The sequence below is a fragment of the Sus scrofa genome, chromosome 9, assembly GCF_054392235.1.
Source record: "Sus scrofa isolate SSC_HxYL_T2T_F1_AM1 chromosome 9, Sscrofa_HxYL_maternal_Yorkshire_Landrace_v2.0, whole genome shotgun sequence".
In the NCBI taxonomy this organism is placed as follows: domain Eukaryota; kingdom Metazoa; phylum Chordata; class Mammalia; order Artiodactyla; family Suidae; genus Sus; species Sus scrofa.
In genome coordinates this window covers 88,793,348-88,813,946 of record NC_139391.1, presented here as the reverse complement: position 1 = coordinate 88,813,946, position 20,599 = coordinate 88,793,348, and the positions used below count along the sequence as shown (strand labels likewise).

Sequence of the window (20,599 nt, the reverse complement as noted above, 5' to 3'; positions counted from 1 at the left end):
GCTCCTAACAATGACGCCACAGTTATCTGTGTCCCAGGAAAAGTCCCTGATGCCTTCTACATCTCTAAGAGGCTCTTCAAGATCAGTAGGTGGGTACAACCCAGACTCCTTTTAAATTAGTGCTTCTGCCCAGGGTGAGCATGTGAGATTTTGTTTGTGCCCTTTAAGAGCAAAGTCTCTGTTTCCTACAGCCTTTCAGTCCTCCTAAATGCCAGTTTCACTCACCTTCAATGCCAGATGTTCTGGGGGTAAGTCTTTCTTACACCAGTCCCCTGGCCAGGGGGCTGCTTATAGGGCTTGGAGCCCTCACTCCTGGGCAGGGGAACTTCTGTAATTGTGATTATCTTCGATTTTGTGCCCCCCAAACACTCTGAAAATATATATGCCTTCACTATACCACCTTTCCATCCCTCATACCAGTCTTATTGTGGTTTTTTGGCGGGGAAAGGAGCGCACAATTCCCAGGCTAGGGGTTGAATTGGAGATGCAGCTGCCAGCCAAGGCCACATCAACAGCAACACCAGATTCAAGCTGCATCTGCAGTCTACATCTGTCAGATTCTTATCCCACTGAGTGAGGCCAGGGATCCAGACGGCATCTTCATGGATACTAGTTGGGTTCTTAACTCACTGAGCCATAATAGAAACTCTGGTTTCTTATTTATATCTTTAGTTTTAGAAAATCTTTTCTCTAGTTTTCAGATCATTCTCATTGACAGTTGCTGTATAAATAGTTGTAACTTTGATGTGCTCATGGGAGGAGGTGAACTCAGAATCTTTCCACCACCATCTCAGCCCCTCCTCTTATATTTCTTGTATGTATGGAAGATATATTCTTCATCTGTTAATTTAAACTGGTAAAAAAGAAATGGGGTATTCCCATGTACTAGAAAAATAGGCGATAAAATACTCTGAACTAAATTAATAGTGCTATGTTCTCCAAATAAGATGACTTGGCTGTAATGGAAACTTACAGTGATTTGTCTTCAAACATAAAGAAACCAGATTTAGGTCATATATAAGCTTGTATCAGTACTTTAATCTCTTATCTGTGTGATTTTGAATATGTAGTGACTTCTTTTTTTATTCATTTTGCTTTTTATTGATGTATAGTTGATTTACAATGTGGTGCCATTTTCTGCTGTTCTGTGCCAATTTCTGCTGTACATGGTTTCTTTAACCTTGATTTTTTATGTTTTAAAGTAGGTGAAAGTTAGATTAAGTTATAAGATAATTTTAATTTTTAAATGAAGTAAGAAGAAAAACCACTTTGTAAATTCCAAAATATTCTACAAGCAAACTTTAATTCATATAATAGTACTCAATGCCTCAATCAGGTATGGTGTCTAAGAGACTTGTTATAAGGCTTCCACTCAGGGTAAATTGCTATCTACTGTGGTTGAAAGTGGCTCTGAGAAATTCTGTGGACAAGGTAGTAGGGAAACTATGGCATACATTATGTCTGAACTTCATTTGACATTTTTTGGAATGCTGGGCCAAAAGAACATCATGAGCAAAAGAATGCCTCTAAAACAATGGGATACCTAAGAATAGGATATTTGTATATTGAATTACAAATATAGAAGATAAAGAAAATAATTATTTCTAAGTAGGTTTGTATCATATTCTCACACATCTGTGATGCCAGTGGGAGGAGCTTGTACTTCAACTTAAAGACAAATGAAATACTGAATGATGATGTGTTTGAAGTCTGTGTTGGGTAGAACAAAGGAACAGAAATTTGTTCAGCACTAGACATTTTGCTAGACACAATATTTCAAGATCCATATCATTATTCCAATTTTAAGCATTAGAAAACTGATCCACAGAGAGGTTAAATATATGCTTAGGGATATTCAGCCAAGAGTTCTAGAGCCAAGACTCAAATCCAAATCTATCTGGCTTTAAATCTTTCCATTACTCTATGGAGCCATGGCAATTAATCTGACAAATGTGTGTTGAGTTTTTTGGAATAAAGAGGCAAAGAGGCAGTAAAATCCCAAAGGAAGCTCATTCAAAGTGCAAGAGACATCTAAAGAGATATGAGATAAACCAAAAGTGTTTTATTTTTATGTAGCATCTTTAGAACCCATTAGCTTGATTTCTCTATTTCCTAAACTTTGCCAAACACGCTTACCAAATTATTTATTTTTATGACCAAATTATGTAAAAAGACAAATTTTCAGTGAAAATCAGGTAAACATTCTGAATATTCCTAACTGTAATTTTTCTTAAGTGTAGCTAGTTTAACTCTCATGGCTTTGGATATCATGTGGCTCAGCCAAACATGAGAGGATTCACAGGGAGTGGGCACTTTAGCAGACCTCTGGAAAAACTCATGCAGTAGAGCAGGTGCTAGAAAGACAAACCATACCATAAGAGAATATCTGCTCTGTCAATCCTCATATAAATTCCTCTGTTCTAGCATTTATCAAAGGCTTTGATGAGCAAAATGACTCCTGCTTTTAGATTTAGTACATTCCTGTTTCCTAGATGATACTGAGAGTGATGGAAAAGATAACCTAAAATGACCCCATTCTTCCATTATGGTTATTAACATTAAATTACTTACTGCTAAGATGGATATGCTAGTCAAAAGGTGGTAATTGGTGTCCAGTGTTGTCCTCCAAGTTTCCTGCCCTATTACCCAAGCCAAGCATCAGCGACTCTGGAAATTAGTCCTTTATTTCAGAACTGCCTCAAGTCACGACCCCCCTTTGCTTTCTAGAAGACCCAGTATTTTGTGTTGAGCATTTGTCCTGATCCCTTATCCCACGGGGTAAATCAGATGTTAAATCAGATGTTTGAACGTGGCTGCCCAGCATTTCAATTGCCAATCTTCTTGGAAGCTGGACCTTTATCCCATTACAGATACGTATTAACTGTAAATTGCTCTCCCAGCTCACAGCTGCCTGCCTTTCTGGCTGCCTGCCTGGATTTCTCAGCCCGGAATTTGTCACTATGCTCTCATACTTGAAACTCCAATATTAGCTGAAATATGATTGAAACAATGTCTTTCACTCAACTACTATCTGTTCATCTAGGTGTCACTTCCTTGGTATCTGTCTTATAGTAGAGGATATGTCAGACTCATTCATGCATCCTTTCTTCCCTTTGCTGCCCCAGTGTTATTTTGGACAGACATGATTCAGACAAAATTAAAAAGCCAGGAATGTTTTTGATGATAGGTAATAGGAACGAATCTAGAAAAGCAGCTGAGTTACAAAATAAGTAACTATATAACCTCCTGTGAAGGTGCTAGAACCCAGCATTGGTACCTCACAACATAGCACAATTTTGGAATTCAAGGATATATATAGCAGTTTATGTAAGAGAATTCTATTTAAATAATATGGGGTCCAGGCAATATACCTGGAACCCCGTGGTGTTCCATGCCAGTATCTCCATCTGTAGAAGACTGGCTGGAAAATCTTAGAGAAACTGGTCCTGAGAAAGATTATTGGGTTATGAATAGGAGAATAATGTAAGGCTCCAGTTTCTAGACTAGATTGTGAAGTGGGAATTGGATTGTGGGTAAATTTCAGATGTCAACACATTAAAAATGGAATTGGAAAAGGAACAAGTTAAGTTGATGGTGATTCATCTGAATATGAATCAGACCTTCTTAAATTGTCCCAGACCAAGATCACCACTGAGCCTCAGTTCAAGGAAATTGCAGTCACAAAAGAGATTTTGGCTCTTAATTTAGTAATTTACCCCTAGTGTTCACCCTACTGAGAATATTCCAATGCAAACTATGACCAGTAAACTGCTAAAAAATGACTTGAGTAATTTTAAAGGCTGTTGCCTTCCCTAGGGCATTTATAAATGATTTCTGACTTTTTTTTTTTTTAAACTTCTTTGCATGTCTGAAATGAAAAGCCCACCTTCAGTCTGTGTCTCTAAGGTTCTGTGGAAAGTTTGTGAATAAGTTTTCTTCCCTTCCATTTTATCATGGGATCAAGCCATGGTTGAAATAAATAGTCTCTGGGGATATATTATTACAGAATTTATACTTCTGTATGTGTTGTGTCTCTGTAGGCATGTACAGATAGATGGTCTGGGTCTACATCTATAAAGAAGGACTAGAAGGTGTTCTGCTAACTTGGCATAGTGTATTATCAACCATAGGGAAGCGTTTGGGAATAAGGAATCAGCTTCAAGTTTCTCTTTAATATAGAGCCTTATCTCTGAAGTTGTATAACTTTTTGCTTAGATACATGTCAAAGCAAGTACTATAATTTGTTGTACATTTAGGAATAGCTCTGATCAGTTCAATTCCAGTTTTTAGTGCAATTCTATTGTTTCAGCTTTGTAATGCATTTGAATGCTTCTAAAAATGAAGTGTACATTTTATTCCCTGGAACAACCTACAACCAAGCAAGGGGCATAGTATAACCAATTAACATAATCATAAACATAGAAAGTGCTTGCAAAATATATACTAAAAATAGCATAACCAATTAACATAGTCATAACATAGAAAGTGCTTGCAAAATATATACTAAAAATATATATTGTATTTCTGTACTGGGCTGTATATTCACAGTAGCATATATAAATTATTTGTGTGTTTTTTACTTCTTACAGATTCTACAAAGAAATTAAAAGATGTTCTTGAAGAATTCCATGGTAATGGTGTGCTTGCAAAGTATAATCCTGAAGGGGTAAAACTTCTTTTTTCTTCATATAAGATTCACATAGATTTTTGAAGGAAGATTTCTTAACCGAGAGTTATTGGAAATATATTAATATATAAAATGAAATTAGTAATGAAATGCTATTCTGGAAGATACATTAAACAGTGTACTACTTTTTTCATCTAAAAACATTTTGCTAGTGAAAATACCATTTCTATATTGTGTGCTTGGAAGAGTGTAGATTATCTATAATATATGTTAGATTTTTTTTCCTAGAAGTCAGGAAGTAGGATTAGACAGAAGGAGAAGGAATGTATGCCTGACTCTCACTCTACAACTTACAAACGTTAATCCCAAACACACATTGGTATGGGGCAAGAAAGTTATTCCCTTGACTGAAGAAGGATTCTGTAATTATTATAACTAACTGGTCTATTACTTTGAAGATTAAGCTTGGTTACAAAGAGAGGACTTTCTTCTACTTCTTTTAGTCTATGACCAGTAAGATTATCAGTCCCTGAAATTCTTTCCCTATAAAAATTGATGTTCTGTCAATTGCTTTGAAACATTTTGCTTGAATGAATGCTTTTCGCCTTCCTTATTATTTGTTAATAACCTTGTGTTTAGTGTTAGTTGAGATACGTTTTATGTTTGATCATCATTGTTCTAACTTCTTTTGTAGCTTCACCAAGTGATAGTTGTATTATATGGGAGTTAAAACAAATTACCATTTGTAGAAGACTCTTTTGCCTGGATATTATCTAGCCTTCTAGATAGATTTTTTTTTTTTTACTGATTAAAATGTGGTTGTTTTTTTATTATTGTCATTGTGGTTTTAGATGTTTACAAAAGCACAGTTCTTGGTTATCCTTTGCATTTTACTACTGTGGGATTTATAGAACATACTTGAGTCAAAACCCAAATTCTAAATTCTAACCTCAAAATTTTCATAGTTTTTTGTTTTAGTATTTCCAATACTAGTTATTTTTATTCCAGTGATGACTCTTTCATTCCATATTTTATTCTGTCTACATTCTGATACATAACGATACTGTTTAAAACTTTAACTGAAGATTTATTTTCTTTTTTAAAAGTAAAATTAATGTTTAGTGCCTACATATGATGCAGAAAATAGACAGTTTAAAGTCATTCCCATTTGCCTATATCATGGGGAAAAAAAGCAAACATTTGGCCTACATCCTCCTCACATTTTATTTTCCTAGATCCTTTAGAATGAGAAAAAAAAAAAATGTTGCCAGATAAATTTGTAGAACTGAAAATCTCAAAGACCAAGAAAGCAGAGTTGGAAAGGTAAAGATGACAACTTTACTGATTTGCTATAAGAGCTCACAATTTCATTAATATTTACACTCCCAATTATAGTTGAAAACATGCATGTTATCTATTTTATGTACATAGAAAAAAACAGTGTTTTCTCTCTAAAGATAGCTGTTGGCTATAAATTCAGTTGGAATGCGATCTTGTTTGCAAAGTAGACTTTTTGCTTCAATTATTTTTTATTTAAAGGACTCTCAAGACTTACTCTTACTGATTATGTATTTCATGTGGATTCTCAGTCACTGTATACTGGATTTATTGAGGTAATTACTAGGTTCATTGTTAGACACATATATGATGTCATCCTTTTCAATAATGTAATACCTCACCATAAGTGCACAGATCTGCTCTTGAAATGCATTCTTAAAATAATGAACAGTTGGGGAAAAAAAGTTAGATCTCATTATGACTCAAAAGTATTTCTAATTTAAGAGTGAAACCACTCTCTAATCTTAAAGCTGATAGGTATTTTTCCCTTCAGGAGAAAAATGAAAGTTTATATGAGTCTTTTAAACATGAGTATGTATTTTGTGAAAGCCAATGGGAAATACTGAGGCATATTCAGTGTTGAAAAAGAAACCTTTAAGGCCTTCAGATTCTCTTCAGTACATGCCTCCAGCAAGTTTATAAAAGGTTACTCTAATAGTAGGAAATAACTCATACTGGCAACTCACATATGAAGTTATCACTCTCTACTGGCCAAGTTGAGCCCAAAGTAAGCTTAGCTGACTACCTAATTGGTGTTCAGTTATACAAGAAAAATTAGAAAAGTGATTAATCTAGTCTGGCTTTAGAATAAGTAACTAATACTTTGTTTTCTAAAATGGACATGACTTGTATCATCCATATAAAATGTATATGCCAAGAGAGAAAGCAACCTAAATATCTATAAATCACTTTCTCCTTTACAAATAAAGTGGCTTAAATGGTAGATACATTATTTTTCTTATCATTCACTTAAATGACTGAATAATAAAAGCTCTGTGTATAAAAACTTAATCCAATGAAAATAAGACCTAAGTTGAATAGAGAAGAAATATTAAGTGTAATATATGGATGAATCATTTATTTTTAATTCCTTTCTTTTAAAGATCATTTGATGATCTTCCTTTGAGGAAATAAATAAAATAATCATAAGATATAAATTTAAACAATGGCTTAAAGTTTCTCTAAGAATAAAAGCTTGAGAAAGGCTTGAGATAACTAGACAAATATGATTATTAAAGTTTGAAATAAAAGAAACTCATTTCAAGGAAAGTAAAATTACTTTCCTAAAATTAACCATCTAGGCTTGTGACAGTAACCATCATTGAAATCCAGTTGTTCAGAATTCCAGATTAAGATCTTTCTATTCACTTAACTGACGAGGCCATTAAAATGAGAGGGAAGGCCTGGGGGAGATGAGAAGAATATCAGGATGGGAAAGATATTTCACATGCATTGAATGGCACTGATTATAAAATGAGTATAGCATGCTCCACTGCATGTAATTTTTACCTATTCATGCCTAGCAAGGTAGGATTTCCACCTAATCTTATCTGAATAATACAGCATATGATTACGGGTAGACTGTATTAGTCACCATCAGTCTCAATGAAAATGTTCACAGTAAAACAGTCAGAACATCTCAGATATAACTGATACACAAAAGTAAAATTTTATAATATGAGAAAGAACCAGTTTGGCATTGCGTATGTAAGTATTTTTGCACTGGAATTAAAATTTGGTACCAAATTATTTATTTAACACTTAAAGAGATTTGAAGCAATTAAGTAGTAGTGTATGTATGGAAAGATATTTATCTTCAAAGGAAGGGAGAGAGGCTAGGCAAGCTATCCTAATAGAAGGAAACACTAGAAGTGGGGATAGGTATAATCTACCTTTATATATACTGTAATATTTTTATATTCTTCTCTGAAAGGTATTAATTATACTGTATGTGTTATTTATTATCTTTTTCTCATGTCAGAACTGTTTGCTTATTTCACTCTAAGACTGACCTAGTCAATGATTCTCAAATTTTATCTTGGATCAGAATCACCTGGGGATCTTCTTAAAATAGAAATTATTGCCTCACCATTTAGGTTCTGTGTTTCTGGGATGGGGCTCAAAATTTGTATTTCTATCAGTTTCCCAGCTGATGCTGAAGCTGCTATTTTGAAACCACACTTTTGAGACCCATGGATCCTAGGGTATGTTTTAAATTCAATCCATAAACTTGAATTTTCAGTTAAATTATCAGTGATATGAGATTAAGAGTATAAATTATCTTACATTAACACATGTATTCTTTCTTTCCTTGCATGCACAGAAACAAGACATTCTTAACCAAGTAAGACATTTTCTTTTCTATTAAAAATCTGTCTTTTCTTTCTTTATTCTGATGTGAGCTATGAATTTCTCATCCATATCACTGAGCTATGCTTTGGTACCATTAAGATTCATATAATATGTAAGATTATCTGTAATATTTATAAAATTGTGACTGATATTTGTTCCAATTAGTGCCAAATGGAGAAGCTGATAACTTAGTAGAATCAAAAAAGGGTCTAGCATACAGGCTTCAGTTTTGTATACTACTGAATTTAATTTCCTAATCTCACCAAAACGTAATCAGGGTCTGATAAATATTTATTTAATGAAAGTCTTAACTTTATTAATTTCTGATGGATATTTTAAAGTTGTGTTTAAATGCAATGGATAAGGACTGTATTTTTTTATTGTACTACAAGGCTGTTAGAGTCTGTGAGTCAAATATAAGTGAAAGGCTCTTGATTTTCACACTTCTGGGTAAAAGAGTAACCCATCTCTTGCTCTAGCCCTACTCGCTTAGTAAAGTCCATTTTGTAAAACAAATTTTAGATCCGTAGTTTAGTTGGATATATAGAATTACAAGGCATTTTTCATTCTCTAAATGGATTTTTCTGTCCCACTAGGAATACATCTTACTAAAATGCATGAGTTGTCTAAAACCATAATATTGTCTCCCTTAGTCAATGCTGGATATGTACTAGCTGCTTTGCCTCTTATTCACTAGTTTCCCTGTTGTTTCAATGACAAAGAACACTGTAATTTCATCTGCAACATGTTCCAGGACAACTGATTACATCGGAATGCTCTTAGCTGACCCAGATGCTGGGGTCTGTTGTAGCATATTACGGTCTCCTAGGAAGAGGCGTGGCTGACGTGGCAATTCGTTGACGGTGATGGTTTTTACTAGCTTCTCTCAAGGTGGTCCTTCCTTGATCTCATTCCTGACCTCTGTGGAAGCCTACTAGCTCCTCCAAAGACAGTCCACATGGACGTTATGTGCTTAGGAGGCAACTCCTCAGAGTAAACAGTTGCTTTTATGAAGCAGGACCTAGCTTTTAAAAGGCATTTGTTGAGCACTTTGGTCAGCAAACACCTCATTCTGTACAACCTGCATCCTCACCGAGGCTGTCTGAAAACTAGTGTCAAATGAGCCGGTCTTTTTTGGGGTCAGTAGAATGAGCTTCTTCCTTCCTTTTCCTTGCTCAGTCTTTGTTCCCTTTGTAGTTGTTTAGCAGGGGAAGCAATTTCGGTTGCAGAGTAGAAGGAGCATGGAAAGCTGAGGGTAGCCAAAGGAAAAAAGAATGAGGGCATATGTATTTATGGATCTGTATGTGTTTTTCGAATATCAGTGCTTTGAGTGTAGGATTCTCTCTTTACATTTTCTGTCAGTAGATGATTCTTGGCTCAAGGCTGGGTTAAGTTTTCATAGCTCCCTGGGTGTACCTTATCTTTATACTTGGTGCTCTGGGTTTATGCTAATGTGTATACCCTTTATATTCAGACAAGTGAGTTGCTTCAATCCCTTAATAAGAAACCTGGGAATTAATAACCAACATTTTGTAGTACTGCTACCTAATATAGTCTTTTAAATGTCATTAACAAGGATAGTGATACTGTTATAATTGTTAGCAATGATATAAACACTCTTTTATTGTAAGTTATAATTGACCTTCTAGAGCCAAATTCAACCTTTTCTATTAAAGAAAGCATCTGGAAGGTATAAAAGAGAAAATGTGGTCTTAGGAATCCAGCTGAAGTGAGTTCAGATTCCACATCTGCCATATATGAACAGGTTTTAGATAAGTTACTTCATTTCTCCTCACCTCAGTTTATTCACCTATAAAACGAAGAGTATTGGCTCTGCTGAGTTATTAAAAGGATTAAATTCTAAAGTATATGTAAAGTATTTACTTTGGGTCTGATAGATGTCCATTGATGTTTGCAAGCAGTGGCTGTTCGTCACACTCTGGGGACCAACGTGAAAACTCTGGAGCATGTATGAAAGGTGAAAAGGAGAGTATCTGAGATACCCCAGCCAATCCCATAACCTTGATTTTTTTCATAGCTTCACTTTCTCATCTATAAAGTGAGGAAATATAATGCTGTAACTAGGATGTCTTTTCTAACCCTAAATTAGCTTCCTTCCCCTACCATGAGATGTGAGTGGAGGATATAACATGTGGTTTGCTTCCCCTCCTAAGCCTGGTTGCCATCCAGAATGCTGTCCTCGTGGTAGTTATTGTGTCTGTTGTGTTTTCCCCACCTCCCACAACTGCATAAAGGCCAGGCCGGTTAGGTATTAAGGAATGGATAGAACATGTTAACCTGTGTTCCTGCTTTCCTTGCTTATTACTATCAACCCAATTTCAGTCGTCTTTCTCATCTTATCAAACCTACACCGAGAGCACACTTTTGAAAAAATACCACCAAATGGAATAATAAAATGCCTACTGTAATTCTGTGTTAGTAACCCAATATTGACTATGTATTAATTATTGTTGAAATATGTAGTAACTTTAACATGTGGCCTCAGTTTTTATGCCATGATACTCAGAGAATTTCTCTCACTTAGAATGGAGCCATGTCCAACAATTGAAGCAAATATTTCCATATATACTTATAAGATTAGTTATGTCATAATTGCACAAATCAGCTTGAATAGCTACTTGCAGGTTTCTAGTAATTAACACTGAGGATTGAATCTCAACATTTCCAAAAAACACTATCTATGAAAACATTTACAATTTGAGAATGGACCATCTACAACATCTTATCCCAAATGGAAAGCTTAGATTAATGGTCTGACTGCTTCAAATACCAAGGTGATATCTGTCATAGTTAGTATGTCACAGATGATCTCTTTCTCCCTTAACCTTCTGTAATAAACATACATAAATTTTAAAATAGGTAAATACTTAGGGTATATAAAACACAACTATAGTAATTGCTGCCCATTGCTTCTTCTACAGATTTTTTTTTTTTTTTTTTTTTTTTGCTTTTTTTAGGGCTGCTCTTGCAACATATGGAAGTTGCCAGGCTAGGGTTCAAATAAGAGCTACAGCTGCCAGCCTTTGCCACAGCCACAGCAATACCCGATCTGAGCCACATCTGGAACCTACACCACAGCTCACGGCAGCACTAGATCCTTAACCCACTGAGTGAGGCCAGGGATTGAAACCACGTCCTCATGGATACTAGTTGGGTTCTTTACCATAGAGCCACAGCAGGAAATCCTACAGTTGAGTTTTTAAAACAAGCTTAAATAATTTGAAAAATAAACTGGTGACTCTACTTCATTTAATGATAACAGCCACCTTTGAAATGTGGTATTTAAACATTCTATGTAGATTGCTCTTTCATTTCTTTCATAAAATTTATTAAATAATTTATATAAGAGTTAAAAATCAGGTTAGAGAAAAAGAGATGCTGGGATCCTTAGATGATCTTTGTGTAATTTATCAAGGAGAAGTACAGCAGACTCTTTACATGCTTGCTACACCTAAAACATTTTAAGTTTTGTGTATTGTTTTTGGTTGTGTGTTTTGATCATTAGGAATGGTTTTTTTGAGCAAAAGTGCACTTAAGGATATTAGGGGGAAATAAATCTAGAGATTTGTGCAGAAAAAGCTTAAAGTGTCTAAGGATTTTTAGGGTTTTTTATTAGGTAAAGGAAATCATAAATAATATTCTTACAATTGACAAGTTAAATTTTCCACTTAGAAAAATACTTCTAAAGCCAATGTGAACAATAAGTTTGAGTTCTTGAGAAGACCAGATATGAGTTATTGAAATAGTCCTATCAAATGATGAAAACTGAGATGGCAACAGGGATTAGTATGGAGGCTGGGGTAGATTTAGAATACATTTCAGATATATGGTCAAAAATAATAGATTATACTTAGAATGTCAAAAAGATTTATAGTCACCTCACAATTTTCAAGATTGCATCACCAAGTAGAGATAATGATACCCTTACTTTTTATTTTTATGCTTCATTTTATTTCCCCTTTTCTGAAATGGATGGCTTATTGATAGTCTAGTCAATGCATTCAATAATGATAAAATGGTTGTACTAGGTGTGAATATTGAAAAATCAAAATCTTTCTATAAAATTATACTTAGGTAAACTATAACATAGTAGCCTTTGATGTCAAAAACATTTAGGTCCTTGGCACTAACTAAGAGCTTTTTACCTTGGGCAATTTACTTAACTTTTCTGAGCCACAGCTTCCTCTCTATGTAGTAGGAATGATAATAGCATTTACTAACTGGGTTATTCTGAGGATTAAAGTATAGCACACACATAACATACTTAGTGCAATTCCTAGAACACAGTAACATTTAGTTAGTATTTGCATTATATGCAACAAATATTTTAAGCAAATGCCTAATTTCATTCTTCCATTTATGGATATAGACTGTATCGTTGACTATAAAGATTAGGACACATTGGAGGGAGTTCCTGTTGTGGCACGATGGAAATGAATCTGACTAGTATCCATGAGGATGCAGGTTCGATCCCTGGTCTCATTCAGTGGGTTAAGGCTCTGGCATTGCCATGAGCTGTGGTGTAGATTGTAGATGCAGCTCAGATCCCAAGTTAATATGGCTGTGGCATAGGCCGGCAGCTACAGCTCCGATTTGACCCCTAGCCTGGGAACTCCCATATGCTGTGGGTGTGGTCCTAAAAAGCAGGAAAAAAAAAAAAAGAGGAGTTTGGCATAAAACCACCCATTAATGAGAGATAAACATACAAAAAGTGAGAAAAGCATTTGGAACAGAAACAAAGTATTGGATTATATCCCAAATGCACTTATTGCATGTATATTATTTATTGAGATATTGTAACTGGTCCTGTGGGAGAAAACAGAAATGGTCAAGAGGACCTGTGCTATCAAAAAGTATCCTACTCTGTGCAGTGTATTAGGAATCTGACTGCAGCAGTGGCTGGAGTTACTGTGGAGGCATGGGTTCAATCCTTGGCCCAGCACAGTGGTTTAAAGGATCTGGAGTTGCTGCAGCTGTGGCTTGGATTTGATCCCTGATCTGGAAACTTCCATATCCCTCGGGTATGGCTATTTAAAAAAACCAAGGGTCAAACTATTAAATGTATTTTACAAATTGCTGACAAAATACTTCAACTCGGTGAATTCTTAAGCCCTGATAATTATTAGCAAATTCCTTGACCCACTTGTAAAATCTCAGTTATGCACTCTCATATACTGGCTGAGTATATCCTGGCCTGTCTTCTATATCTTCTCATCTTGGTGTTTTTGTCAATACTAACCCTAGTAGATTTGGGCCTTCCTGCATTAGAAATAATAGAATTTAAAAGATAGTATGCATTTGAAACTGATACAAATTCTTCATTATTTTGCTATAATTAGCTTTGTGGATTTTGTTTTGTTTTAAGCTACTACAATATTAAATATGTAGGCATATACTATTATACTTTAAAATAATCTCATTTGAAATTTATTAAGTGAACAATGTATTCCTAATCAGGAGCTTTTGTATTTATTCTATTTCACCAATTCTTATCTTCCTAATTCTAACTGAATCAATTTTCTCTCTTGCTGCATTTCCTACAAAGGGGTAATTGAGTGAAATTTTGATAGTCCACTGTCCATATTTCTAATATATAATGAGGACCTACAATGTAAAAGACACTATGTTAACTACCATGCGATGCATAGGTGTGTTGGATCTTATAGTTTAGCGGGAAAGAAATACTTGTAATTCTGCCTGTACACATACTTGCATTATGATAATTCCCTTTGGACATTTTCTTTAAAAGCGAAGATCCAAGTAAGCAATCACTAAAAACTGACACTATTAATAAAAAATATATATGCATAGTTGTTCAAGAAATCTCTATTGGGTTTTAATTTTTGAGGAGAAAATAACCTTAGAGCATTTAGTATATGCATCAGTGGCAGCTCACACCAGTTCTCATGACGACACTGAAATAGTCAATACAATGTCCTACTGGATGAAAGTGTCTTCCATCTGCAGTACAAAACTTGGTTGAATCTTGGTCACATGATATACTGAATATCACAGTAAAAACACTGCTTAAAGTCCTTCCAACCCATTATTTGCATTTCATTATTACTAAAATAACTTGGAGCAGCATTGTTTGTTATTCTTGCACTTACCATCTCTTACTGAAAAAATGTGTTTCTAATTTTCTCTCTTCTGAGTCTTAACAAATATATTTTGTCTTAGGTAAAGACAAATATAATTAATAAATTACTTCTGAGGTAGTAAAAATAACTTCATTAGCCAAAACTAATTTTTTAGAAATCTGGCTTTTCACACTTTTACTCTTTCTCTTTCTCTCTCTCTCTTTTCTTTTGGTTTTTAGCGCCACATCCACAGCATATGGAAGTTCCCAGGCCAGGGTTCGAATTAGAGCTGTAACTGCTGGCCTACGTCAGTAGCCACAGCAACACGGGATCGAGCCATGTCTGCTGCCTACACCACAACTCACTGCAGTGCCAGATCCTTAACCCACTGAGTGAGGCCAGGGATGGAACCTGCATGCTCATGGATACTAGTTGGGTTTGTTACCGCAGAGCCACAGTGGGAAGTCCCTACTCTTTCTCTTTAACATAAGTTTCTCCATGGCGGTTTTAGGGGACTATGGAAGAGCTCTCCACAGTTTGAAGTAATGAACAATCAATTGCAATACAAGATAAGCATAAGTAAAGAGACATTTAAAATGTAAATTTTTTCTGAATGTATTTTAATATCAAAAATGTGAATGTGAAATCTCAGGAAGTTAGGCACACTACATATTAATTTATATACTTTGCTTCAATGACATTTACATCAATTTTCTATGTAACTGAATTGATACAAATTAGAAAGCAAAATGTAAATGGTGAAAGAAAGCATCTTGTCTGACTATTTATGTTACCACCTACTCCATTTGATCAGAGTTTTTTTTGCCCTGTAGCCAGTAGTATTGTACACATAGTAGGCCCTCAGTCAACACCTACTGATAAATAGAGGGGTTTCTTGTTAACGGTTTTACCTAGCTACTTCATCTGTAATATTTCAATGATTCATTTTTTCTTTTTAAAGATCATTTATTAATTAGCTGTATATACAAGTTTGTTAGAGAATGTGAAAGTTGCACTGCCTTGTCTGATAAAAAAGTCACATATATATAAAAAAATGATAAATTCTGTTATGTGTATTTTACAAAAAAAAAACTGGAAAAAGAAAAGCAGAGTTAATAATATTCAAATTAGTCAAAGTATAAATCCCCCCAAAAAAGTCATATATATGATCCTCTTATATAAACTGATCCTATTATATGAATGTCATGTGATGCTATTATGGTCATATGATCTTGTCAAACTATGCCAAATCATGTGATTTCCTACCTCAGTACCTTCAGTAACTGTTCTTCTCACTCTCCTTTACAGCCATGACACTTTTTGACGGTCTCATATATTTCACACTGTCAGCCCAAGTCCACACACCACCAATGATCAGACCTTTTACCTCACCTCCTATAACTGTAGTCTTCCCTCAGTCCTGCCCCAGTCTCCTGATCCTCCTCACTGGTGCTTATAGAAAATCTTCTTAATACTTCAGGTCATTTGGACCACCCACTTGATCTATCTGGACTGTTCTTTCTCCAAATATGTGTGAAGCTCTCTCCCTCATCTCATTTAAGTCTTTATTCAAGGAACAGATTCTCATTTTCTCATTTCTCTCTCTGATCATCTGGTTTAAAACTGCAAGTGGAGTTCCTGTTGTGGCTCACTGGTAATGAACCCAACCAGAATCCATGAGGATGTGGTTTGATCCCTAGTCTTGCTCAGTGAGTCAGGGATCCCACGTTGCCATGAGCTGTTGTAAAGGTCACCATCACAGCTGGGATCCCAGGTTGCTGTGGCTGTGGTGTAGGCAGGCAGCTGCAGCTCTGATTCAGCCCCTAGCCTGGGAGCCTCCACATGCTGTGGGTGCAGCACCCCCCCACCCCAATAAAATGAAATAAAATAAAATAAAACTGCAAATACTACCCCCAATATATAAACTTTTTCCTTCTTTGTTTTCTTTTACATTTGATACCATCAGACATTGTACATGTAGTCTCTTTGTCTTGATTTTTTCTTATTCCCTTCATTAGAAGATAAACCCCTTGGTGGAAGGATTTTTGCATGTACCTGAACATCTTTACCCACCACCTAGAACAGAACCCAGTATACAGAATGGATTCATGCGCAGTGAACATTTGCTAAATATGAGAATCTCTATCCTGAAACTACCAAAATAAAGTAATGAGAGAGTGACGACATTTATTTTCACTCACTTTGAATCTACTTGGAGTTATTTCTTTAGTATTAGCAGAGATTTAAACACCAAGAATCCAGATGGTCAGATATAATAATGAAAGGCATATAGAAATGTGTTTTGAATTGGGTCCAATTTGGCAGTAATATCTGAGCAGCTTCCTCAGTTTGTATTCTTTACAGATTCTCTATCTCCCTAAATAGACTGTGGCTGCTCCTTAAGGAAAAAAAAAGAATAAGCAGTTTTCAAAATTTTGAGCATCATTTGGTGTGTTTGTCTCTGAGCTTACAGCCAAATTGATTTTTTAACACTCATTCAATTGTCTGACCCTTCTTTTTTCATTAGTTATTCTAGTGATATGCATATAAATGATCCCATTCTATTTAAAGGTCATAATCTTCAAAAACCAATTGTAATGCTGCTGCATGTTAGAAGTAGAAAATAAGATGCTTAAATGTGGAAATGTTATGCTAAATCATAAAGAAAACATATAGATTGTGGACATTACCCATTTATAGAAATGTTTGGTATTTTGGACATTGGAGAATTTTAGAAAAGAGTTCACAATCTTTTACTAATAAGAAAGAAATGGGTTAACCAGTAAAGACATTGTCAATTTTTCAATGAATCCAAAACACTGAATGAAGCAGTTGCTTTTTGGCTTTAAAGAAGTTTAGGTTTTGCAACATTGTAAGCTGTGTGGAATCACAGGAAATGTTAAGAGAAAGGAAGTTTGCTCCCACCAATACTCTAAAGAAGTCTGAGGAAGAAGCTTACATCACCAGTAAAATTTCAGTAATAAATAGGATGACATCATCTCATAGAACTAAGGAAATTTTTATTCCATTCTTATGTCTGTAATAGGCTTTTATTTTTTTAAGTAAGATTATGTATTTTTCAAGTTTTGCTATCTGAAAGCAGTCATTTGCCAATGTTGTCTGGACACAGAACAATTGCAGCAAAATATCTGAGATACAAAACAATAGCAACAACAACAACAGACAAACAACCAAAAAACCTGTGGGTTTGATTTGGAAAAATACAGTGAATTTTCTAATTTTATGGACCAATGAAGAGGAGGGCAGATTAAGATAAGAAAAAATCTAACCTCAAACCTGTCCTTTCTTTTATTTATTCTTTTTTCCTTTTTACCATTTTATTTATTTTACAGCCTATGTGCCCAAGGGTATGTTAAGTGCTTTACATCAATTTATTTTTACATTTAGGCAATAATGCTGAGTGATTGAACTTATGTAGAGGAAATTAAGGTGTAGAGTGTTAGATAATAAAACTAAGTTGTTTTTTTGCTTGCTGAGCAGGGGAGAGCCACAACACTGGAGAAAGTTCAGAAAGTTTTCCCAAGAATTGAAAAAAGAAGGACCAAGGAGAACTGTATTCCTTATTAAGAGGGGTGTCGTCTATTAAGTTCACATTTTCCTTTTGATTGGCTGTTTTTCTGGTCTTCATTAAATACTGAGCACCAATTTCCAGGAGGTTCTGTATGGTTATGTAAGGCTCTACAAAGAGAACACACTTGGGATGTGGCAGGTTTTTCCCTAAAAGAGCAGATACATTTCTTGTCCCAAATCACTCAGGTGGCTGGTGGAAATACTGGAATATGAAACAAAATTGTTTTGTTCTAAAATTTTTTTTGTTGTCAGTGGTTGGTTGGTGTTTTCCTGTGTAACTATGTTAAACTCTTGACTTGAAATAATTTTTGTTTAAAATACAGTTTCATTGTAAAGGAAGACCCAGAGAAAAATTTTCAGCATTCCTAGTCTTCTGTTCACATTTTATTACCAGTTTTCTCAAAAAAAAAAAAAAGAAAAGAAAAAGAAAGAAAAACAAGTAAACAAACACCCACCCAAAAACCAATAAACTACATAGCAATGTGTTAAATGCAAATGTAAACATTTAAGTTACTGTTGTTTTAAGGCTCATTCTTCAAATATTGTTTGGAGTTCTTCCTAACAAACCAAGAGATCAGTACTCTTATTCTTGGCTATAGATAAAGAATTTGAGGCACAGAGAGCTTAATAAATTGCCCATTGTCACACAGCTGGAAAGTGTTGGATCTGTGAGTTGATCCAGGAAACTGATTTCAAAACCATGCCTCAATGAGGTTATATTTCCAAATGCAATGCTGACTCTAAGAGGCTTAGATTATGGAAAAAAGACCAACTGTAGGTAACTTTGACTCTAATCACAAGTGGATATATTTACCACACACATTTCCTGTAACTTTGAAAATAAAATTAATTTCTGTTTCCCCCTGGGCCTTCATACATAGTGAAGATTACTGCTCATGTTGGTCACTCATCCAGCACTGAGGGTGGATGACTTCCACCCTCAATTGAGGCTGGATGACTTCTCTTTCCATAGATCATTCTGTTAGAATAGGTGCCCCTGCTCAAGAATACTTATTTGGGTACTAGTCAAGCTGTAGCCTCATCTGCATATTTTGAAACCTTGGCTTCATTCATTGTAGCAAGTTACTTTTTCAGAGTTCTTCTGGTAATCGATGCTATTCTTTATATTTTCATATTATTACGATTTTTTTTAGTTTATGTTTCAGTTTACTAGTAGAGTTTACAATATTCCCTGGGCGTGGTGATGCATTAAATATGGACAGGAATGAAGTCTTTTTATTGCCACCAGTATACATACCTGAAGTGCCCTTCCAAGAATGAATAAGCAAAGCAAGATTAAGCTTAAAAAAGGTCAGGTTGGAATTCCCATTGTGGCACAGTGGAAATGAATTCTACTAGTAATCATGAGGTTGCAGTTTGGATCCCTGGCTTTGAATGTCATTGCCGTGAACTGTGGTGTAGATCGCAGATGTGGCTTGGATCCTGCCTTGCTGTGGCTGTGGTGTAAGCTGGCAGCTGTAGCTCTGATTTGACCCCCAGCCTGGGAACCTCCAAATGCTGTGAGTGAGGCCCTAAAAAGCAAAAAAAAAAAAAAAAAAAAGGCAGGTTATGTTGTAGATAGAGACTTGGAACCATTAATAAATAAAGTGAAGTTTTTAGTTTTGTTTGTTATTGGCTTGAGATTATATTAGGGAAAAAGCATACCCAGTACTTATAGTTAATTGGCATGTGATTGAATCAGCAAAAATTCACTTGCTATGATGATACCTCTGTATATCTTATTCCATTTTAGGTTTATTCAAAATAATAATAAAATTGGACATTCCCTACCACCTTATCCCAATATTTTGATGTAGGAAAAATAGACTTTTTGTATCCAAAATAGCAGTTTATGGAATTAATCTTATTCTCATGGGCCAGGGGTTTGAAAAAAAAAATTAGGAGCATTTTTATGCCAAGTTGTATTGTTGCCTTATTTTTATTTTCATCTCAGTTACATTAAACTGGGTAAGAAAAAAAATGCCCTTTAGGGTCTTCCTATGCGGCCTATAGCCCTTGCCCTCTCTCGATCTGGGCAGTGGTGGCTTTATTCCAGCGTCTTCTCTGAAGGTCTCCTGGTCCCTTCCGATGGCCAACTGGATGGGATCCAATGTAACTTCAGGGGCCTTCTCTTCCATAAGGTCTACCTCTGTTTCCCAGAAAACGTTTATGCATCACTGTCTGTGCCATCACAAGGAGGGTTGGCTAAGCCCAGAAAAATACCATTTATTTGCCTTAGTTTGAAGCACCTGCACCCTTGTCTTCGATTCCCTAGGCAGGAGTCAGAGCCCCACCCACTGCTCTCATCTGCTTGGAGAAAGCAAGCTCTCCTAGGAGCTCCTGTGACATCCATTCATTAACATGAGGATAGGAGGTGGCTTCCATCACCATTTCCCCAAGTGAACATGGAGACTCAATGTAGCAATAGTTCTCTACACGTACATGTTGATTCTTTTACAGTCCTGCCATGAGTGAGAGTCAGCAAGGATCTTGAAATAGGTTGATTTGAAAATCTGCAGAAGGAGATTTAGAATTTCACTTCAGAATTTTATATCCACTCGTCTTGGTGTTAGGGAAAACTTTCCATGTT

At 35.4% G+C, this 20,599-nt stretch overlaps 1 protein-coding gene across 13 annotated transcripts in view; it reads left to right on the top strand.

Annotated features, from left to right (window-relative positions):
* DGKB (diacylglycerol kinase beta) overlaps positions 1–20,599 on the top strand; it is a 657,175-nt gene that overhangs the window by 81,474 nt on the left and 555,102 nt on the right. For 7 of the 13 annotated variants that reach the window (XR_014815899.1, XM_084977156.1, XM_021102442.2 and 4 more), the window contains 2 exons: positions 4,590–4,666; positions 8,289–8,309. Coding sequence is in view for 11 of the 13 variants with exons in the window: in XM_084977156.1 (XP_084833282.1) it covers positions 4,590–4,666; positions 8,289–8,309 (98 nt within the window). In the remaining 2 variants the exon portion in view is untranslated. The remainder of the gene's footprint in view (positions 1–4,589; positions 4,667–8,288; positions 8,310–20,599) is intronic. The other 6 variants (XR_014815900.1, XM_084977158.1, XM_021102447.2 and 3 more) reach the window with 1 other exon arrangement.